Genomic DNA, 24,646 nt, shown 5'->3' on the forward strand with positions numbered 1-24,646 from the left:
CGAGCCCGTGCACGCGAGGCAGAGAGGAGAAGAGGGGACGCTCACGGGGCCGGTAGGGGAAAAGGCAGCGGGGGTCGAGGGCGATGTCGGGGACGACGCGGCGGAGAGGGGCAGGCCGGCAAGGGAGGTCTGGGCGGCGTCGGTTGAGGGCGAGGCGGCGCGGCGTCGCGGCGATGGGGTCGGGAGCGGCTGTTGCCCCCCCCCCCGATCCAGATCCGTTCGTGGGGGGGGAGGAGCGACGTGCGGGAGTGGGAGTGGGGGGGCGAGTGGGTGGCGGCTAGGGTTGCGGGGGGTGAGGGGAGTGGATAAGGGGTGGGGTTTGGGCCGGCCTGGTGGGGTGGCCGGCTGGGCCGGTTGGGTTGGCCCAGTTGGGCCACGGCCCAGGGGGGGCTTTCTCTTTCCTTTTTTTTGGTGTGTGTGTTAGTTCTGTTTTTTTTCTTTTTCTTTTTATTTAATTTTCTCTTCTATTTCATTCTTTTAATTGTTGTTTTATAAAATATAAATACAACTCCTAAATTAATGTTATAATTTAATCTACTGCCCCAATAAGTATGACACCTAATTAAAATAGTTTGCATTATTATTATTTTTAAAAGGGCATTTAATTAATCGTCATAGCTGCGTTTTAATTACTTTAGTGTCTTTAAACGTTTTATAAAAGTGTGGTTTCTCCACAATAATTACCTATGCATTATTTGGCAACACCCCAACATCTTAGTTTTAATATTTGAAAATCTTTACCATTTGACTTTATTTTAAGTTTGAATTTCGAATCGATTTTGAACTAACACGAAATTAACAACAGTAACCGAGGTGACGTGGCATCATTATCTTGGGATTACTGTAGCCTAATTATCCGGGCGTCACAGTCTTGCCGTGGATATCTGTGGTGACAATGGGATATCACATGATTCACTTGATGTATGTTTTGGTGATCAACTTGTGGGTTCCGCCCATGAACCTATGCATAGGGGTTGGCACACGTTTTCGTCGTGATTCTCCGGTAGAACTTTGGGGCACTCTTTGAGGTCCTTTGTGTTGGTTGAATAGATGAATCTGAGATTGTGTGACGCGTATCGTATAATCATATCCACGGATACTTGAGGTGACATTGGAGTATCTGGGTGACATTAGGGTTTTGGTTGATTTGTGTCTTAAGGTGTTATTCTAGTACGAATTCTAGGGCTGTTTGTGACACTTATAGGAATAGCCCAACGGATTGATTGGAAAGAATAACTTTGAGGTGGTTTCGTACCCTACCATAATCTCTTCGTTTGTTCTCCGCTATTAGTGACTTTGGAGTGACTCTTTGTTGCATGTTGAGGGATAGTTATGTGATCCAATTATGTTAGTATTGTTGAGGGAACTTACACTAGCGAAAGTATGAACCCTAGGCCTTATTTCCTATCATTGCAATACCGTTTACGCTCACTTTTATCATTCGTTACCTTGCTGTTTTTATAATTTCAGATTACAAATACCTTTATCTACCATCCATATACCACTTGTTTCACCATCTCTTCGCCGAACTAGTGCACCTATAAAATTTACCATTGTATTGGGTGTGTTGGGGACACAAGAGACTCTTTGTTATTTGGTTGCAGGATTACTTGAGAGAGACCATCTTCATCCTATGCCTCCTATGGATTGATAAACCTTAGGTCATCCACTTGAGGGAAATTTGCTACTGTCCTACAAACATCTGCACTTGGAGGCCCAACAACGTCTACAAGAAGAAGGTTGAGTAGTAGACATCAAGCTCTTTTCTGGCGCCATTGCCGGGGAGGTGAGTGCTTGAAGGTATATCTTTAGATCTTGCAATCGAGTCTTTTAGTTTCTTGTTTTATCACTAGTTTAGTTTATAAAAGAAAACTACAAAAAATGGAATTGAGTTTGTCTCATACGCTTCACCTTTTTAATATCTTTCGTGAGTATGATGGAAAGGATAATTGTGCTCAAGTGCTTGAAGAAGAAATCTATAAAATGTTTGGCACTAAATATTTGAATGATGAGCATGATGGCAATGTTGTTAGTATGAATTCTTTGAATATCCATGATGCTAATGATGATTGCACTAGTTATGATGAAAATGCCTCCTATAAACATGTCAATTTTTGTGGAGTAGACTGGGTTTGCAAGTACACACCAAATAGGGAAGATAGATATTGCAAGAGGCATAAGTACTTAGAAACCAAATTGTTGCAAGAAGAGCTGGATGAATGTGCAGAAAGATTCAATATTTTTCGTGCCCCTTGTGAACTTTGCAATGCTATTTGTTTCATGATCAAGTCGTGTCCAAACATTGTGATAATTTGATTACCCTTGAGCATCATAAAGAGCTTAGGCTTCTTTTGGGTTATGAACAAATGAAATGTATAACTGAGGGTATTCCAAAGTTTAATCTTGATAGAGTTCTTGATTTTGACCTAGAGGAAATTTATATGTATTGTGCGGTGAATTGCATTGAAAATCCTTACATTGCCAATTACATAAAGAAAACAAAACAAATAGAAGATGAAGAGAATACTAATGAAAGGGAAGAGACTTCCCAATATCCTCCTATTATTTCTTATGATGAATCAGGCAACGAGGAGGAGCCTCCTATTCAACCAATCTCATTAATAAGGAGCTCCAAAAAGAGGATTGAACCCACACATGATGTGGTGAAGAAGAAGAAAAGAAAAAGGAAGAGAGGTAAAAAGATATCTCTCTCAAATAATGCTGCTCCTATTACTATTGTTCCTCATGAAAATATAATTGTGGAAGATAATGATACTTCTTATGATCTTGAAAATCTTTTTGGCACTTGCTTTGAAGAATATGATAATTGCTATACTATTGGTGCTATCCATACTATTAATTATGAGAATGATTATGCCTATGATATGAAAAGGCCCAATCTTGGGGATGCTATGTTTGATGAAGGTGATGTTTTTGAGAATATATTAGCTGCAATTAATGTTTGTCCCAATCTTGGGGAAGCTATGATTAATGAAAATGATATTTTTAGTCTCCCAAGTTTTGATATGCAAGTTTATAATGATGATAGCATGCCTCCTACTTATGATGATTATTATGATGATACTTATGGTATAAAAAGTAGTGATTATATTTATAAAACTTGTCATGATTATGATTACCCCTTCTCTGAACATTACTCTTTTAATGTGGAAACAATTTATAGTATTCAAGTCTCTTATGATACTCCCACTATTCCGACTGAGAAGAAATTTGCTTATGTGGAGAGTAATAAAATTTCTATGCTTGTAGATCATGAAAAGAATGCTTTAAGTGCTGGTTATATTGTTGAATTCATTCATGATGCTACTGAAAATTATTATGAGGGAGGAATATATGCTTGTAGGAATTGCAATAATATCAAGTTTCCTCTCTATGTGCTTAAAGTTTTGAAGTTATGCTTGTTTTGCCCTCCTATGCTAGTTGATTGTTGCTCCCACAAGTTGTTTGCTCACAAAATCCCTATGCATAGGAAGCATGTTAGACTTAAATGTGCTAGTCATATTCTTCATGATGCTCTCTTTATGTTTCAATTCTTATCCTTTATGTGAGCATCATTGAAATCATCATGCCTAGCTAGGGGCGTTAAACGATAGCGCTTGTTGGGAGGCAACCCAATATTATTTTTGTTCCTTGCTTATTGTTCCTGTTTAGTAATAAATAATTCATCTAGCCTCTATTAGATGTGGTTTTATGCTTTTAATTAGTGTTTGTGCCAAGTAGAACCTTTGGGAAGACTTGGGGAAAGTCTTGTTGATCATGCTGTAAAAAACAGAAACTTTAGTGCTCACGAGAATTGCTTCCATTTTTATTTGGAGAGTGCTATTTAGTTAATTATTTTTGCAGATGATTAATAGACAAATTACTCATGTCCACCAATTTATTTGAGAATTTTATGAGTTCCAGAAGTATACGTTTGATACAGATTACTACAGACTGTTCTGTTTTTGACAGATTCTGTTTTCATGTGTTGTTTGCTTATTTTGATGAATCTATGAGTAGTATCGGAGGGTATGAACCATAGAGAAGTTGGAATACAGTATATATTTCACCAATATGAATAAAGAATGAGCTAATTACAGTACCTTGAAGTGGTGATTTATTTTCTTATACTAACGGAGCTTACGAGTTTTCTGTTAAGTTTTGTGTTGTGAAGTTTTCAAGTTTTGGGTAAGGATTAGATGGACTATGGAATAAGGAGTGGCAAGACCCTAAGCTTGGGGATGCCCGAGGCACCCCAAGGAAATATTCAAGGATATCCAAGAGCCTAAGCTTGGGGATGCCCCGGAAGGCATCCCCTCTTTCGTCTTCGTTCATCGGTAACTTTACTTGGAGCTATATTTTTATTCACCACATGATATTGTGTTTTGCTTGGAGCATAAATTTATTTTGTTAGGATTTTCTTGCTGTTATTTAGAACAATGTTTTGCATCTTTTATTTCAATAGAAGTGGCATTGATAGCCTTTACTATGCCTATGTTACAAGTATACATGTTGCTGTTTGAAAACAGAAAGTTTACCGCTGTTGCAATAGTTCCCTAGAAAAGTCAGAATGTCATAAAATGTTGAAACCTTTTGCATATTAAGCTCTGATAAATTTACTACAGTGGGAATTTTCTTTCATAATTTTTGGAGCTAGGGAAGTATGGATGTTGCAGCATTCTTTACAGACTATCCTGTTTAGGCAGATTGTTGTTATGTTTGCATTGTTTGCATATGTTTGCTTCTTTAATGATTCTATTTGAGGATAGGTGTATTAAATATGCAGAGGCATTTAGTACGCAATGTTGAATAATAATTTTAGTGATTTGCTACAGTAGAGTATGATAAGGTTTTGGCAATGATTTATACTAAGTTATCTCACGAGTCCTTGTTGAGTTTTGTGTGGATGAAGCTTTTGAGATTTAGGGAGACCATGATATGAGAGGAATTAAGGAGACACAAAAGCTCAAGATTGGGGATGCCCAAGGCATCCCAAGATAATATTTCAAGAAGTCTCAAGCATCTAAGCTTGGGGATGCCCCGGTTGGCATCCCACCTTTCTTCTTCAACAATTATCGGTTAGTATCGGTTGATCCTAAGTTTTTGCTTCTTCACATGATGTTTGCCATTCTTAGAATGTCATTTTATTTTGCTTTGCTTGCTGTTTTAATAGAATACCAAGATCTGAAATTATCAAATGTTAGAGAGTCTTCACATAGTTGCATAATTATTCGACTACTCATTGATCTTCACTTATATCTTTCGAAGTAGTTTGTCATTTGCTCTAGTGCTTCACTTATATATTTTAGAGCATGGTCATAGTTTTATTTTGAAGAAATAGATGAACTCTCATGCTTCACTTAGATTATTTTGAGTCTTAAATAGCATGGTAATTTGCTTAAAATCCTAATATGCTAGGTATTCAAGAATAATAAAATTCTCTTATGAGTGTGTTGAATACTATGAGAAGTTTGATACTTGATAATTGTTTTGAGATATGGAGATGGTGATATTAGAGTCATGCTAGTTTAGAGGTTATGAATTTGATAAATACTTGTGTGTTGAGGTTTGTGATTCCCGTAGCATGCACGTATGATGAACCGTTATGTGATGAAGTCAGAGCATGATTTATTTATTGATTGTCCTCCTTATGAGTGGCGGTCGGGGACGAGCGATGGTCTTTTCCTACCAATCTATCCCCCTAGGAGCATGCGCGTAGTACTTTGTTTCGATAACTAATAGATTTTTGCAATAAGTATGTGAGTTCTTTATGACTAATGTTGAGTCCATGGATTATACGCACTCTCACCCTTCCACCATTGCTAGCCTCTCTAGTACCATGCAACTTTCGCCGGTACCATAAACCCACCATATACCTTCCTCAAAACAGCCACCACACCTACCTATCATGGCATTTCCATAGCCATTCCGAGATATATTGCCATGCAACTTTCCACCATTCCATTATTATAACACGCTTCATCATTGTCATATTGCTTTGCATGATCATGTAGTTGACATCGTATTTGTGGCAAGGCCACCGTTCATAATTCTTTCATACATGTCACTCATGCATCATTCCACCCGGTACACCGCCGGAGGCATTCATATAGAGTCATATCTTGTTCTAGTATCGAGTTGTAATCATTGAGTTGTAAATAAATAGAAGTGATGATCATCATTCATAGAGTATTGTCCCAAAAAAGAAAGGTCAAATAAAAAAAGGGGAGAAAGGCCAAAAAAAGGAAGGCCAAATAAAAAAAAAGGGGGACAATGCTACTATCCTTTTTCCACACTTGTGCTTCAAAATAGCACCATGATCTTCATAGTAGAGAGTCTCTTATGTTATCACTTTCATATACTAGTGGGAATCTTTCATTATAGAACTTGGCTTGTATATTCCAATGATGGGCTTCCTCACAATGCCCTAGGTCTTCATGAGCAAGCAAGTTGGATGCACACCCATTTAGTTTATTTTTGAGCTTTCATACACTCATAGCTCTAGTGCATCCGTTGCATGGCAATCCCTATTCACTCACATTGATATCTATTAATGGGCATCTCCATAGCCCGTTGATACACCTAGTTGATGTGAGACTATTCCACTGATAGTGCTATGTCCATGGCTCACGCTCATGTATTGCGTGAAGATTGAAGAAGTTTGAGAACATCAAAAGTATGAAACAATTGCTTGGCTTGTCATCGGGGTTGTGCATGATTTAAATATTTTGTGTGGTGAAGATGGAGCATAGCCAGACTATATGATTTTGTAGGGATAGCTTTCTTTGCCCATGTTATTTTGAGAAGACATAATTATGCTTGAAGTATTATTATCTTCATAGTATGCTTGAAGTATTATTATTTTTTATGTCAATATGAACTTTTGTCTTGAATCTTTTGGATCTGAATATTCATATCACAAGTAAGAAGAATTACATTGAAATTATGCCAACTAGCATTCCACATCAAAAATTATCTTTTTATCATTTACCTACTCGAGGACGAGGAGAAATTAAGCTTGGGGATGCTTGATACGTCTCCAACGTATCTATAATTTTTGATTGCTCCATGCTATATTATCTACTGTTTTGGGAAATATTGGGCTTTATTTTCCACTTTTATATTATTTTTGGGACTAACCTATTAACCGGAGGCCCAGCCCAGATTTGTTGTTTTATGCCTATTTCAGTGTTTCGAAGAAAAGGAATCAAACGGAGTCGAAACGGAACGAAATCAACTGGAGAAGTTATTTTTGGAACGAAAGCCACCGGATAGACTTGGACTCCACGTCAGGAGATACGGGAGGTGCTCACGAGGGTGGGGGGCACCCCCCTAGGGTGCGCCCCCTGCCTCGTGGGGCCTTCGTGGCTCCCCTGACGTACTTCTTCCGCCTATATAACTCCACGTACCCTAAAACTTCCAAAAACACACAATAGATCGGGAGTTCCGCCGCCAGAAGCCTCTGTAGCCACCGAAAGCCAATCTAGACCCATTCTGGCACCCTGCCGGAGGGGGCAATCCATCTACGGTGGCCATCTTCATCATCCCGGTGCTCTCCATGACAAGGAGGGAGTAGTTCTCCCTCGAGGCTGAGGGTATGTACCAGTAGCTATGTGTTTGATCTCTCTCTCTCGTGTTCTTGATTTGGCACGATCTTGATGTATCGCGAGCTTTGCTATTATAGTTGGATCTTATGTTTCTCCTCCCCCTCTACTCTCTTTTAATGAATTGAGTTCCCCCTTTGAAGTTATCTTATCGGATTGAGTCTTTAAAGATTTGAGAACACTTGATATATGTCTTGCCGTGGATATCTGTGGTGACAATGGGATATCACATGATTCACTTGATGTATGTTTTGGTGATCAACTTGCGGGTTCCGCGCATGAACCTATGCATAGGGGTTGGCACACGTTTTCGTCGTGATTCTCTGGTAGAATTTTGGGGCACTCTTTGAGGTCCTTTGTGTTGGTTGAATAGATGAATCTGAGATTGTGTGACGCATATCGTATAATCATACCCACGGATACTTGTGTAACGCCCGGATAATCTTGCTACAGTAATCCCACGCTAATCATGCCATGTCATCCCGATTACTGTTGCTAAACGCCCGTTAGTTCAAACCGCGTTAAATTCAAATTTAAAATTAAAATTAATGTCGGCAATAAAAGTTTTCAAAAATTGAAACAAAAATGTTCGGTGGTTGCCAAATATTACACAGGTAATTATGGTGCAGCAAACACATTTTTATAAAATGTCTAAATAGTTTAAAAGGTTTAAAAGCAGAAATGCAAATAGATAAAAACAAAACAAAAAAAGGGCAAAGCAACCACCCCTCTCACTGGCCCAAGTGGCCCAGCTGGCCTCAGCCGCCCGAACGGGCCAGCCCACCCCATGGCCCAGCCGGCCCCCCCACACACTCCCTTAACCACCACACCCCAGAAACCCTAACCCCCCCCCCCACTCCTCTCGATCCCCACTCCCTCTCCCCCTCCCGATCCAATCGGGGCAAGCCCCCCCCCCACTCCCCTCGCTCCCGCTCGGCGCCCCAACCCCGTGCGCCTCCTACTCCCCGGGCTCGCGCGTCCTGCAGACGACCCCTGACGCCCCGCCACCCGACGTCGCCGCCGTCCTCACCGTCGACCACCGGAGCCACTCGCCGGACTGCCTCCTCGTCGCTTGGTCATCTCCGTCATCCTCCTCACGCGCCGCTGCCACGAACCCTACGACCTCGCCGTGAGCACCGCTCCTTCTCCTCTTCCCCGCTTCGCCACACACGCATCGGCCGGCCGCGCCACTGGCCTCCCACAGCCACTGCCGCTCGCCCGCTGGTGCCTCACTGCGCGCGCGTCGCGCCATCCGCGCCTCGCGCGTGGCCGCCTCTGCTCCCCGTCGACGCGCCGCCGCCCGTGCCGTTCGCTGCTTCAGCCCCGCCGCTCCTGCCTTTGCCCGCTCCGGCTGCCGCAGCCTACGCCCTCGCCCACTGCACCGCGCGGCCTCCCGCGCGCTGCTGCGCTCACCGCCGCCGCCATCTTTGACCAATCCAGCCGGTGGCGCCCCGGCCAAACCTCACCGGCGCGCTACCACTCCCACCGGCGGCGGGCCGCGCCTGGACCGTCTCGGGCACCCAGCGCCCACGCCTGTTCGGGCAGTGCCCGCACTCGCACCGCCCTGTGCCCGCTAGGCCCTTAGGGCCATAGACATGTGGGGCCCACGCCCCAGAACTTTATTAAAAAAAGGAATTAAAAATAAATAAATAAATAATAATTACATTAATTAATTAATCAATAAGTGAATTAATTAAGTTAATTAATCATGTTTAATTAAGCTAATTAACTAGTTAGTTTAATTAAATAGTACTTTGTTTAACTAAGACCTAATTAACCTAAACAGGGTATGACAGGTGGGTCCCACTGGACCCACATGTCAGTTTGACCCAGTCAACTCAGTTGACTGCTGACGTCAGCATGACATCATGCTGATGTCATTAATTCATTTTCGAATTAATTTAAATAATTAATTAAATACCAGAAATTAATAAAATCTTCAGAAAATCATATCTTTTAATCCGTAACTCGGATTAAAATACTTTCTACATGAAAGTTGCTCAGAACGACGAGACGAACCCGGATACGCAACCCGTTCGTCCGCCACGCATCCCTAACCTATCGAACTCGCAACTTTCCCCCTCCGGTTCACCGGTCCGAAAACGCGAAACACCGGGGATACTTTCCCGGATGTCATCCCCCTTCACCGGTATCACCTACTACCGCGTTAGGGCACCTCTAACGCCGTTACTTGTCATGTCATGCATCACTATGCATATGCTTGCATTATATTTATTGTTTCTTGCCCCTCTTCTCTCGCTAGACACCGAGACCGACGCCGCTGCTACCCAGTACGACTACATCGACGACCCCTCTCTCTTGCCAGAGCAACCAGGCAAGCCCCCCCTTTGATCACCAGATATCGCCTACTCTTCTCTATACTGCTTGCATTAGAGTAGTGTAGCATGTTACTGCTTTCCGTTATTCCTATCCTGATGCATAGCCTGTCCTTGCTACTACTGTTTTTACCATTACCTGCTATCCTACTGCTTAGTATAGCATGCTAGTGTTCCATCGGTGGCCCTACACTCTTGTCCGTCTGCCATGCTATACTACTGGGCCGTGATCACTTCGGGAGGTGATCACGGGCATATACGATATACTTTACACAGTTACATTACCTGTGATATTGTTCGGAGATGGGGGCTGAAGGGGCAGGTGGCTCCATCCCGGTAGAGGTGGGCCTGGGTTCCCGACGGTTACTTTGAGGCGGAGCGACAGGGCAGGTTGAGACCACCTAGGAGAGAGGTGAGCCTGGCCCTGGTCGATGTTCGCGGATACTTAACACATTTAACGAGATCTTGGTATTTGATCTGAGTCTGGCTACTGGCCTATACGCACTAACCATCTACGCGGGGACAGTTATGGGCACTCGACGTCGTGGTATCAGCCGAAGCACTTCGTGACGCCAGCGACTGAGCGGCGCACGCCGGGTTGGACCGTGTAACGTGACTTCCTTTGTAATGGAGGTTGCTAGGAGGTGCTCTCCGGCCGCATACGCAACGTGCAGGTGTGCTATGGGCGATGGGCCCAGACCCCTGTGCGCTTAGGTTTAGACCGGCGTGCTGGCCTCTCTGTTGTGCCTAGGTGGGGCTGCGACGTGTTGATCTTCCGAGGCCGGGCATGACCCAGAAAAGTGTTTCCGGCCAAATGGGATCGAGCGTGTTGGGTTATGTGGTGCACCCCTGCAGGGAAGTTAATCTATTCGAATAGCCGTGATCTTCGGTAACAGGACGACTTGGAGTTGTACCTTGACCTTATGACAACTAGAACCGGATACTTAATAAAACACACCCTTCCAAGTGCCAGATACAACCGATGATCGCTCTCTCACAGGGCGACGAGGGGAGGATCATCGGTTAGGATTATGCTATACGATGCTACTTGGAGGTCTTCAGTCTACTCTCTTCTACATGCCGCAAGACGGCGGCTGCCAGAAGCGTAGTCTTCGAAAGGACTAGCTATCCCCCTCTTATTCCGGCATTCTGCAGTTCAGTCCACATATGATAGCCTTATTCCAGTTGATACCAATGCATACATATGTAGTGTAGCTCCTTGCTTGCGAGTACTTTGGATGTGTACTCATGGTTGCTTTCCCCCTTCTTTTCCTTCTATCCCTTCTACCTGGTTGTCGCAACCAGATGTTGGAGCTCAGGATCCAGACGCCACCGTCGACGACGACTCCTACTACACCGGAGGTGCCTACTACTATGTGCTGCCCGCTGACGACGACCAGGAGTAGTTAGGAGGATCCCAGGCAGGAGGCCTGCGCCTCTTTCGATCTGTATCCCAGTTTGTGCTAGCCTTCTTAAGCCAAATTTGTTTATCTTATGTCTGTACTCAGATATTGTTGCTTCCGCTGACTCGTCTATGATCGAGCTCTTGTATTCGAGCCCTCGAGGCCCCTGGCTTGTAATATGATGCTTGTATGACTTATTTTATTTGTAGAGTTGTGTTGTGATATCTTCCCGTGAGTCCCTGATCTTGATCGTACACGTTTGCGTGTATGATTAGTGTATGATTAAATCGGGGGCGTCACAAGTTGGTATCAGAGCCGACTGCCTGTAGGAATTCCCCTTCCACACTCCTTGGCCGAAGTTGAGTCTAGACATTACAAACACTTTTACTAACATGGCTGTGTGCCTTACGGGCCCACCTCGCCATCTGGGTGGTATTAGGCTCTTTTACTCCTCGATCCTTACTCTGGGACACTGAACTCTCTCCTACTCGGGTTAAACGATTTTACTAACTCTAAGACTAGGATCCCGTGACCACGTTCACCCCAAAGTTGGATAAGCCCTAGTTATTCTTTAGAGTAGTATTTGGACATTATCCACATTGTCATTTGACTCCTATGAAAACATCTTTGTTTTCAGATGGAACCCACGAGGCAGGTCGTGCGCCACACGACGGCCATTGGTGCCTCAGGATCACCTGCTGTGTTGGTTGAGATGATGACCTATCTGGGTTATCGCTGGCACCCTGAGTACACCGTCTATGAGGAGTATCAGGACTTCAACCAGGAGCAGTACCGTGCCATCGTCCACCTCTACTCTCGAGAGTATGACTCCACTACCGTGCTGCACACTGCTCATGGTGTTGGAGTGACCATCGACATGGCGGTCCACGATGCTGCTTATGCTGCTCTGACACGTCTTCGCGGAGAGTATCAGGAGTTGGACACCTCCCCTTTCAGGCACATTGCTATCGCATCTGATGTTGGTGCGGAGGGATACTACACTGTTGCCTACTCCACCGTCACCCGAGAGCCCTTCTACCATCAGAACCTGGTTCTGCATGCTGATGGGCTGGATAGAGCTAACCGAGCTCTTCGCCACGAGTTGTACACCACCCGTCAGCACCTGTATCGTGCTCTGACGCTGTTGCACCCCTCTGTCCGATCTGGTGATCTGTCGCGTTCTGCGGTCTACCCTGCCAGGACCGTGATGCCTCAAGGCGTCGGCTGGCCAGATGTGGGAGGCTACTCTCCTGCACTTGGTCCTCTCCTGCCACCTGCGCATCGGGTTCCGCACCAGAGTATCCGCGGACCCCAGGCTGCTCGCGTGGAGGTCTTCCCTTTGCGACACTACCAGCTGTCAGGCTACACCTACCTCCACAGTTCCACCTGGGACTGATGAGGGCTTGCTTATTAGTGTTAGATGCATTCGTCGCGAGCCTGCGTGCCGCCTATGATGTCTTAGCCTGTGTACCGAACTCTGTGTAACGAACTCTATGCATGATCTCTTTGGTAAGATATGCTGACTACTATGTAGTATCTATCGTGCTGCTTTCGTTGTGCATGTTTCATCATGAATGATTCCCGTCTTTGCAAATTTCTCAATGCTGAACTACCCCTGTTATTTATTAGCAGGATGGTTAGACTAGGTGGTCGTGGTCGTGGTGGCAACGCCCCACCACCGCCTGAGTACATGACTGGTATGATCCAACAGCTTGAGATGAATCGCCAGTTCATGGAGAATATGATGGCTCAGTTTCCTCGCCCCAATATGAACCAGCAGCCAACCCCGGTAACTCTGCAGGATTTCATGCGTCTGGACCCAACTGTGTACCGCAGCTCAACTCAGCCTCTGGATGCTGATGACTGGCTCCGTGACATCACCTATGAGATGGAGTCTGCTGATGTAGCCCCTGCCAGCTATGTCACCTTTGCTTCCTTCTTCTTGAAGGGACCCGCGGCTCAATGGTGGGACAGCCACAGGCGTACTCTGCCAGCTGGAACAATCATCACCTGGCCAGACTTCCAAGCTGCCTTCCGTGCTCGCTTCATTCCTCAGGGAGTCATGGACCGGAAGAAGCGTGAGTTCCGCAGCCTCACCCAAGGTAACAAGACTGTTGAAGCTTATCAGCGGAAGTTTCTGGACTTGTCCCGCTATGCTGAAGAGGACATTGCAACTGATGCACGCAGACAGGAGAAGTTCCGTGATGGCCTTCAAGCTGACATCAAGCTCGCACTTCTAGTGCATGACTTTGCTGATTTCGCCACTCTGGTGAACAAGGCCATCAATGTCGAAACTGGTCTGCAGGAATACCAGAGCTCTCACAGGCGCAACCGTGACACGGGCTCATCTTCGGGCCCGTCTTCGCAGAAGCGCAAGATATGGATTCCCAACAGCATGTACCAGCCGAATGCACCTGCCCCAAGGCAGACCTATGCTGCACCTCGTCTGCCTGCTCCTCCAACTAGGCAGCCAAGACTTCCAGCTCCACCACTACAAGCTCCTATTCCCACTCCTAATAATGGTCTGTGCTACAAGTGTGGTCAACCAGGTCACCTTGCCAGGAACTGCAATCAGAATCAGAATCAACTGTCCCTTCCCACAACTGGCCGTGGAAGCAACCAGCCCCGCAACAACAGTGCCAAGTCTTATGGTCGTGTTCATGCCAACCACGTTGATCTCAACGAAGCTCAAGACCAGCCTACTACTGTGATGGGTACACTCCTCGTGTACCAGCATCCGTTTTATTCGATTCAGGACCATCGCATTCATTCATGTCAGAAGATTTTGCATACAAGCATGACGTTAAATGTGAGGAGATGAACACTTCGGTATTGGTAAAAACCCCCGTGGGACAATGTCAAACCTCACTGGTTGGCATCGATGTCCCCGTGGAAATTGAAGGGCTGGAATTCTATGCCTCTCCCATTATCCTGAAGTCGTCTAACATCGACCTCATTCTGGGAATGGATTGGTTGAAAGCGCATACTGCTTCTATAGTTTGCGCCACTAAGGTCGTCCATCTGCTACACCCTTCTGACGAAATAATAGCTTACCAAGCTCATCTAGTTCAGAACGCCGAGGCACGACTTTATGTCTTGAACGCGTTGAACGCTGCACCACTCGAGGGCATTGAAAACATTCTCGTCGTTCGTGAATTCCAAGACGTCTTCCCAGAAGAACTTCCAGGGATTCCCCCTGCTAGAGCTGTCGAGTTCATCATCGACTTGAAACCCGGCACCACCCCTATAGCTAAACGACCCTATAAGATGTCGCCGCATGAAATCATTGAGCTTAAGGAGGAAATCGACAAATCTCTTGTCAAAGGTTTCATTCGCCCAAGTTGCTCTCCTTGGGGAGCACCTTCTCTTTTTGTTAGGAAGAAGGATGGGACAAACTGATTGGTCCAAGACTACCGTCCTATAAACCAAGCTACCATTCAGAATAAATACCCTCTTCCTCGGATCAATGATCTTTATGATCAACTGGCTGGCTCATCAGTGTTCTCCAAACTCGACTTGAGGTTGGGTTACCACCAGATCAGTGTTCGTGAGGAGGACATCCCAAAAACCGCCTTCGTGACTCGGTATGGATCATACGAGTACACCGTCATGTCATTCGGCTTAACGAATGCTCCCGCCACCTTCTCTCGTCTGATGAACTATATATTCATGGATTACCTCGACAAGTTCGTCGTGGTTTATCTGGACGATATCCTTGTATTTTCCAAGAACGAGGAAGAACATGCTGGACATCTTCGTCTGGTGCTAGAAAAGCTTCGAGATCACCAACTGTATGCTAAGTATTCCAAGTGTGAATTCTGGCTCCCCGAAGTAACCTATCTTGGGCATGTCATCTCCAAGGATGGTATTGCCGTCAACCCTGAACGAGTTCAGGCTATTCTCGATTGGACTCCTCCGAAGAATGTCAAGCAAGTCCGAAGTTTTCTCGGTCTCGCCAGCTATTGCCGTCGATTCATCGAGAACTTCTCCAAGATTGCCAGGCCTCTGACTAATCTATTGCATAAGGGTGTCAAGTTCGAATGGACAGACAAGTGTTAGGAAAGTTTCCAGGCGCTCAAAGACAAGTTGACTTCTGCCCCCGTGCTTGCACCACCTAATACTAAGAAGGACTTCGTCATTTACTGCGACGCTTCCCGTCAAGGATTAGGTTGTGTCCTAATGCAAGAGCGCAGAGTGATTGCTTATGCCTCTCGTCAACTGCGCCCTCACGAAGAAAACTACCCAGTTCACGACCTCGAGCTTGCTGCCGTCATTCATTCACTGAAGCAGTGGCGACACTACCTTCTCGGTAATCGTTGCGAGATCTTCACCGATCACCAAAGTCTGAAGTATCTGTTTACTCAGCCAGATCTGAACCTCCGTCAGCAGAGATGGATGGAGACTATTGCAGACTTTGACGTGGGTATATCTTATACCCCCGGCAAGGCTAATGTAATGGCCGATGCCTTGAGCCGCAAGTCTTACTGCAACCACCTCCAGGTTCATAAAGTTCAGCCCTCGCTTGTCGAAGAATTTAGAAAGCTGAACCTCCATATTGTTCCTCCTGGAGCACTCGCTCCCCCTCCCCCGGAATTCCGCAAGATGAATCTTCTTGTTATTACTAAGGGTTCTCTAAATACCCTGACTGTCGTACCAGATCTCGTAGCTGGTATAAAGACTATTCAAGGTTATGACTCTGAAGTCCATAAGATTAAACGCCATCTAGCAGAAGGAAAGCCCTCATTCTTCACTATCGCCGACGATGGCGCCTTGTATTTCAAAGGCCGCCTAGTGGTACCATGTTCGAAGAAAAACCTGGATAAGACTAAAAGGGTTATGCAAGAAGCTCATGATACGCCTCTGTCCATCCATCCTGGTAGTACAAAGATGTACCAGGATATTCGTCAAAGATTCTGGTGGTCTAATATGAAGCAGGACATTGCTTGTTATGTTGCTGAGTGTGACGTTTGTCGCCGAATCAAAGCAGAGCATCAAAGGCCTGCCGGAACTCTGCAACCTATCTCTATTCCTGAATGGAAATGGGACCATGTTGAGATGGACTTCGTCACTGGATTTCCCAAGTCGCAGAAAGGTAATGATGCTATTCTTGTCGTCATTGACCGGCTCTCTAAAGTTGCACATTTTCTGGCGGTCAAAGAGACAATCACTGCTAGTCAGCTTGCTACTCTCTACATGGGCAGAATTGTTTCACTTCATGGTATTCCACTGGTTATCAGTTCAGACCGTGGCAGCTTATTCACTTCAAGGTTTTGGGCGAGTTTCCAAGAAGCTATGGGAACTCATCTGTCGTTCAGTACTGCGTTTCATCCTCAGTCGCAAGGACAGGTTGAACGTGTCAACCAAGTTCTCGAAGACATGCTTCGAGCTTGTGTAATCTCATTCGGCAAGAAATGGGAGGAATCTCTTCCATATGCCGAGTTCTCTTATAATAATAGCTATCAAGCTAGTCTGAAGATGTCCCCCTTCGAAGTGCTATATGGACGAAAGTGTCGAACCCCTCTGAACTGGTCAGAAACTGGGGAACGTCCACTCTTTGGTCCGGATATTATCCAACAGGCCGAAGAACAAGTTCGCATTATTCACGAGAATCTCAAGACTGCTCAGTCACGTCAGTATGACCGTCATCACCAAGACATGGTCTATCAACCTGGCGAAAAGGCTTATCTTCGAGTTACACCAATGAAGGGTGCACACCGCTTCGGGATCAAAGGAAAGCTAGATCCCTGCTATATTGGTCCTTTCAATATTCTCGAAAGGCGTGGAAAGGTGGCATATCAACTGGAGCTTCCGCCAAACCTTTCTCAGGTTCACGATGTGTTCCACGTGTCACAGCTTCGACGCTGCTTCAAGGACCCAATCCGAGCAGTGGATCATGAAGTGCTTGAATTGCAAAAAGACCTCTCCTATAAAGAGCATCCGGTCCGCATTCTCGACCAAGCTGAACGCCGCACACGTCAGAAGGCGATCAAGTTCCTCAAGGTCCAGTGGTCGAATCACTCTGAAGACGAAGCCACCTGGGAACGCGAGGATCGTCTTCGTGATGAATACCCCGCACTGTTTCCTTCTACCTCCTAAATCTCGGGACGAAATTTCTTGTAGTGGAGGAGATTTGTAACGCCCGGATAATCTTGCTACAGTAATCCCACGCTAATCATGCCATGTCATCCCGATTACTGTTGCTAAACGCCCATTAGTTCAAACCGCGTCAAATTCAAATTTAAAATTAAAATTAATGTCGGCAATAAAAGTTTTCAAAAATTGAAACAAAAATGTTCGGTGGTTGCCAAATATTACACAGGTAATTATGGTGCAGCAAACACATTTTTATAAAATGTCTAAATAGTTTAAAAGGTTTAAAAGCAGAAATGCAAATAGATAAAAACAAAACAAAAAAAGGGCAAAGCAACCCCCCTCTCACTGGGCCAAGTGGCCCAGCTGGCCTCAGCCGCCCGAACAGGCCAGCCCACCCCACGGCCCAGCCGCCCCCCCCCCACACACTCCCTTAACCACCACACCCCAGAAACCCTAACCCCCCCCCCCCCACTCCTCTCGATCCCCACTCCCTCTCCCCCTCCCGATCCAATCGGGGCAAGCCCCCCCCCACTCCCCTCGCTCCCGCTCGGCGCCCCAACCCCGTGCGCCTCCTACCCCCCGGGCTCGCGCGTCCTGCAGACGACCCCTGACGCCCCGCCACCCGACGTCGCCGCCGTCCTCACCGTCGACCACCGGAGCCACTCGCCGGACTGCCTCCTCGTCGCTTGGTCATCTCTGTCATCCTCCTCACGCGCCGCTGCCACGAACCCTACGACCTCGCCGTGAGCACCGCTCCTTCTCCTCTTCCCCGCTTCGCCACACACGCATCGGCCGGCCGCGCCACTGGCCTCCCACAGCCACTGCCGCTCGCCCGCTGGTGCCTCACTGCGCGCGCGTCGCACCATCCGCGCCTCGCGCGTGGCCGCCTCTGCTCCCCGTCGACGCGCCGCCGCCCATGCCGTTTGCTGCTTCAGCCCCGCCGCTCCTGCCTTTGCCGGCTCCGGCTGCCGCAGCCTGCGCCCTCGCCCACTGCCCCGCGCGGCCTCCCGCGCGCTGCTGCGCTCACCGCCGCCGCCATCTTTGACCAATCCGGCCGGTGGCGCCCCGGCCAAACCTCACCGGCGCGCTACCACTCCCACCGGCGGCGGGCCGCGCCTGGACCGTCTCGGGCACCCAGCGCCCACGCCTGTTCGGGCGGTGCCCGCGCTCGCACCGCCCTGTGCCCGCTAGGCCCTTAGGGCCATAGACATGTGGGGCCCACGCCCCAGAACTTTATTAAAAAAGGAATTAAAAATAAATAAATAAATAATAATTACATTAATTAATTAATCAATAAGTGAATTAATTAAGTTAATTAATCATGTTTAATTAAGCTAATTAACTAGTTAATTTAATTAAATAGTACTTAGTTTAACTAAGACCTAATTAACCTAAACAGGGTATGACAGGTGGGTCCCACTGGACCCACATGTCAGTTTGACCCAGTCAACTCAGTTGACTGCTGACGTCAGCATGACATCATGCTGATGTCATTAATTCATTTTCGAATTAATTTAAATAATTAATTAAATACCAGAAATTAATAAAATCTTCAGAAAATCATATCTTTTAATCCGTAACTCGGATTAAAATACTTTCTACATGAAAGTTGCTCAGAACGACGAGACGAACCCGGATACGCAGCCCGTTCGTCCGCCACGCATCCCTAACCTATCGAACTCGCAACTTTCCCCCTCCGGTTCACCGGTCCGAAAACGCGAAACACCGGGGATACTTTCCCGGATGTCATCCCCCTTCACCGGTATCACCTACTACCGCGTTAGGGCACCTCTAACGCCGTTACTTGTCATGTCATGCATCACTATGCATATGCTTGCATTATATTTATTGTTTCTTCCCCCTCTTCTCTTGCTAGACACCGAGACCGACACCGCTGCTACCCAGTACGACTACATCGACGACCCCTCTCTCTTGCCAGAGCAACCAGGCAAGCCCCCCCTTTGATCACCAGATATCGCCTACTCTTCTCTATACTGCTTGCATTAGAGTAGTGTAGCATGTTACTGCTTTCCGTTATTCCTATCCTGATGCATAGCCTGTCCTTGCTACTACTGTTTTTACCATTACCTGCTATCCTACTGCTTAGTATAGGATGCTAGTGTTCCATCGGTGGCCCTACACTCTTGTCCGTCTGCCATGCTATACTACTGGGTTGTGATCACTTCGGGAGGTGATCACGGGCATATACGATATACTTTACACAGTTACATTACCTGTGATACTGTTCGGAGATGGGGGCTGAAGGGGCAGGTGGCTCCATCCCGGTAGAGGTGGGCCTGGGTTCTCGACGGTTACTTTGAGGCGAAGCGACAGGGCAGGTTGAGACCACCTAGGAGAGAGGTGAGCCTGGCCCTGGTCGATGTTCGCGGATACTTAACACGTTTAACGAGATCTTGGTATTTGATCTGAGTCTGGCTACTGGCCTATACGCACTAACCATCTACGCGGGGACAGTTATGGGCACTCGACGTCGTGGTATCAGCCGAAGCACTTCGTGACGCCAGCGACTGAGCGGCGCGCGCCGGGTTGGACCGCGTAACGTGACTTCCTTTGTAATGGAGGTTGCTAGGTCTGCTCTCCGGCCGCGTACGCAACGTGCAGGTGTGCTATGGGCGATGGGCCCAGACCCCTGTGCGCTTAGGTTTAGACCGGCGTGCTGGCCTCTCTGTTGTGCCTAGGTGGGGCTGCGACGTGTTGATCTTCCGAGGCCGGGCATGACCCAGAAAAGTGTGTCCGGCCAAATGGGATCGAGCGTGTTGGGTTATGTGGTGCACCCCTGCAGGGAAGTTAATCTATTCGAATAGCCGTGATCTTCGGTAACAGGACGACTTGGAGTTGTACCTTGACCTTATGACAACTAGAACCGGATACTTAATAAAACACACCCTTCCAAGTGCCAGATACAACCGATGATCGCTCTCTCACAGGGCGACGAGGGGAGGATCATCGGTTAGGATTATGCTATACGATGCTACTTGGAGGTCTTCAGTCTACTCTCTTCTACATGCCGCAAGACGGCGGCTACCAGAAGCGTAGTCTTCGAAAGGACTAGCTATCCCCCTCTTATTCCGACATTCTGCAGTTCAGTCCACATATGATAGCCTTATTCCAGTTGATACCAATGCATACATATGTAGTGTAGCTCCTTGCTTGCGAGTACTTTGGATGAGTACTCACGGTTGCTTTCCCCCTTCTTTTCCTTCTATCCCTTCTACCTGGTTGCCGCAACCAGATGTTGGAGCTCAGGATCCAGACGCCACCGTCGACGATGACTCCTACTACACCGGAGGTGCCTACTACTACGTGCTGCCCGCTAACGACGACCAGGAGTAGTTAGGAGGATCCCAGGTAGGAGGCCTGCGCCTCTTTCGATCTATATCCCAGTTTGTGCTAGCCTTCTTAAGGCAAATTTGTTTATCTTACGTCTGTACTCAGATATTGTTGCTTCCGCTGACTCGTCTATGATCGAGCTCTTGTATTCGAGCCCTCGAGGCCCCTGGCTTGTAATATGATGCTTGTATGACTTATTTTATTTGTAGAGTTTTGTTGTGATATCTTCCCGTGAGTCCCTGATCTTGATCGTACACGTTTGCGTGTATGATTAGTGTACGATTAAATCGGGGGCGTCACAACTTGAGGTGACATTGGAGTATCTGGGTGACATTAGGGTTTTGGTTGATTTGTGTCTTAAGGTGTTATTCTAGTACAAACTCTAGGGCTGTTTGTGACACTTATAGGAATAGCCCAACGGATTGATTGGAAAGAATAACTTTGAGGTGGTTTCGTACCTACCATAATCTCTTCGTTCGTTCTCCGCTATTAGTGACTTTGGAGTGACTCTTTGTTGCATGTTGAGGGATAGTTATGTGATCCAATTATGTTAGTATTGTTGAGGGAACTTACACTAGCGAAAGTATGAACCCTAGGCCTTATTTCCTATCATTGCAATACTTTTTACGCTCACTTTTATCATTCGTTACCTTGCTGTTTTTATAATTTCAGATTACAAATACCTTTATCTACCATCCATATACCACTTGTTTCACCATCTCTTCGCCGAACTAGTGCACCTATACAATTTACCATTGTATTGGTTTGTTAGGGACACAAGAGACTCTTTGTTATTTGGTTGCAGGGTTGCTTGAGAGAGACCATCTTCATCCTACGCCTCCTACGGATTGATAAACCTTAGATCATCCACTTGAGGGAAATTTGCTACTGTCCTACAAACCTCTGCACTTGGAGGCCCAACAACGTCTACAAGAAGAAGGTTGTGTAGTAGACATCATGTTCTAGTTCGAGAGGTAAGTGACATGCTTTTCCATAAACCATTTTATACGGAGACATACCCATAGGATTTTTATATGCAGTTCTATAGGCCCATAATGCATCATCAAGTTTCTTGGACCAATTCTTTCTAGACCTATTGACAGTCTTTTGCAAAATTAATTTGAGCTCTCTATTACTCAATTCTACTTGGCCACTAGACTGTGGGTGATAAGGAGATGCAATTCTATGATTAACATCATATTTAGCAAGCATTTTACGGAACGCACCATGAATAAAATGTGAACCACCATCAGTCATTAAATGTCTAGGGACTCCAAATCTTGGAAAAATAACTACTTTAAGCATTTTAATAGAAGTGTTATGATCAGCACTACTAGTTGGAATAGCTTCTACCCACTTAGTAACGTAATCAACAGCAACTAGAATATGTGTATAACCATTAGAGGAAGCAAAGGGTCCCATATAGTCAAAGCCCCAAACATCAAATGGTTCAATAACGAGTGAATAGTTCATGGGCATTTCTTGACGTCTACTAATATTACCAATTATTTGACATTCATCACAAGATAAGACAAACTTACAGGCATCCTTGAAGAGAGTAGGCCAATAATTGCAATACCTTATGTGCAGTCCTATCTCCAGCATGGTGTCCTCCATAAGCTTCGCAGTGACACTTGCGTAGGATCTGTTCCTATTCATGATCAGGTACACAACGTCTAATAATACCATCTACTCCTTCTTTATAAAGATGTGGGTCATCCCAAAAGTAATGCCTCAAATCATAGAAGAACTTTTTCTTTTGCTGGTATGTGAAACTAGGTGGTATAAACTTAGCAACAATGTAATTAGCATAATCAGCATACCATGGAGCAGTATGAGAAGCATTTATAACATTTAATTGCTCATTAGGAAAGCTATCATCAATAGGTAGTGGGTCATCAAGCACATTTTCTAACCTAGACAAGTTGTCTGCAACGGGGTTCTCAGCTCCCTTTCTACAACAATATGTAAGTCAAATTATTGTAGCAAGAGAACCCATCTAATAAGTCTAGGTTTAGCATCTTTCTTTTCCATAAGATATTTAATAGCGGCATGATCAGTGTGAATAGTTACTTTAGAATCAACAATATAAGGTCTGAACTTATCACAAGCAAATACAACTGCTAAGAATTCTTTTTCAGTGGTAGCATAATTTCTTTGAGCATTGTCTAGGGTTTTACTAGCATATTGAATAACATTTAGTTTCTTATCAACTCTTTGCCCTAGAACAGCACCTACAGAATAATCACTAGCATCACACATAATTTCAAAGGGTAAATTCCAATCAGGTGGCTGAACAATAGGTGCGGAGATCAATGCTTTCTTAAGTATTTCAAATGCTTCTACACAATCATCATCAAAGACAAATGGTATATCTTTTTGTAATAAATTAGTCAGAGGCCGAGAAATTTTTGAGAAGTCCTTAATGAATCTCCTATAAAAACCGGCGTGACCAAGGAAACTTCCTATACCTTTGATGTCCTTGGGACATGGCATCTTTTCAATAGCATCAACCTTGGCTTTATCAACTTCAATACCTCTTTCAGAAACTTTATGCCCCAAGACAATACCTTCATTAACCATAAAGTGGCACTTTTCCCAATTCAAGACAAGATTAGTTTCTTCACATCTCTGCAAAACTCGATCAAGGTTGCTTAAGCAATCATCAAAAGAAGATCCATAGACGGAAAAATCGTCCATGAAAACCTCACAAATCTTTTCACAAAAGTCAGAGAATATAGCCATCATGCATCTTTGAAAGGTAGCAGGTGCATTACATAAACCAAAAGGCATATGTCTATAAGAAAAAGTACCAAAAGGGCAAGTAAAAGTAGTCTTTGATTGATCCTTAGCTGACACAGGTATTTGAGAGAAACCAGAATAACCATCTAGAAAACAAAAATGTGTATGTTTAGATAATCTTTATAGCATTTGATCAATAAAGGGTAAGGGGTAATGATCCTTTTTAGTGGCCTTATTTAATTTGCGGAAATCAATTACCATCCTATAACCTGTCATAATTCTTTGAGGAATCAATTCATCTTTATCATTAGGAATGACAGTAATACCTCCCTTCTTAGGGACACAATGGACAGGACTTACCCACTGACTATTAGCAACGAGATAAATTATATCTGCCTCAAGGAGCTTTAGTATTTCCTTTCTTACCACTTCTTTCATTTTAGGGTTCAGCCATCGTTGATGATCACGAACTGGTTTAGCATCTTCTTCCAAATTAATTTTATGTTGACATAGAGTGGGACTAATGCCCTTAAGATCATCAAGAGTATACCCAATAGCAGCATGGTGCTTCTTCAGAGTTTTCAATAATCTCTCTTCCTCATGCTCTAAAAGGTTAGCACTAATAATAACAGAATATATCTTTTTCTCATCAAGATAAGCATATTTAAGAGTATCAGGTAGCGGTTTAAGCTCAAACACGGGATCACCCTTGGGTGGAGGAGGATCCCCTAGGATTTCAACAGGCAAATTGTGTTTCAGAATAGGTTCCTGTTTAAAGAATACTTCATCTATTTCCCTTCTTTCATTCATAAACATATCATTTTCATGGTCTAGCAAATATTGTTCTAAAGGATCACTAGGAGGTACGGCAATAGAAGCAAGACCAATAATTTCATCCTTACTAGGTAATTCTTCTTCATGGTGTTGTCTACTAAATTTAGAGAAATTAAATTCATGAGTCATATCATCTAAACCGATAGTAACAACATCCCTTTTGCAATCTATGGTAGCATTAACAGTATTTAAGAAGGGTCTACCAAATATAATGGGACAAAAGCTATCTTGTGGGGAACCAAGAGCAAGAAAATCGGCAGGATATTTAGTTTTCCCACACAAG

At 45.2% G+C, this 24,646-nt stretch overlaps 1 protein-coding gene across 1 annotated transcript; it reads left to right on the top strand.

The window, feature by feature from the left end:
- The first annotated feature begins 13,111 nt into the window (after positions 1-13,111).
- On the top strand, positions 13,112-18,635 carry LOC147963984 (uncharacterized). Its single transcript, XM_087529779.1, has 2 exons — positions 13,112-14,050; positions 18,255-18,635. The coding sequence occupies exons 1-2, from the start codon at positions 13,112-13,114 to the stop codon at positions 18,633-18,635; spliced, it is 1,320 nt and encodes a 439-aa protein (XP_087385905.1).
- Positions 18,636-24,646: the final 6,011 nt, after the last annotated feature.

Source organism: Triticum urartu, chromosome 6A, assembly GCF_056163025.1.
Source record: "Triticum urartu cultivar PI428250 chromosome 6A, HENAU_Tu73, whole genome shotgun sequence".
Taxonomy (NCBI): domain Eukaryota; kingdom Viridiplantae; phylum Streptophyta; class Magnoliopsida; order Poales; family Poaceae; genus Triticum; species Triticum urartu.

Bases quoted from the DNA above. Each gene is read 5' to 3' on its own strand.
- LOC147963984 (XM_087529779.1), top strand. From the start codon at position 13,112: ATGAACCAGCAGCCAACCCCGGTAACTCTGCAGGATTTCATGCGTCTG. The intron at 14,051-18,254 runs GTGATGGGTACA...GGCCTCCCACAG, and splicing joins CTCAAGACCAGCCTACTACT to CCACTGCCGCTCGCCCGCTG.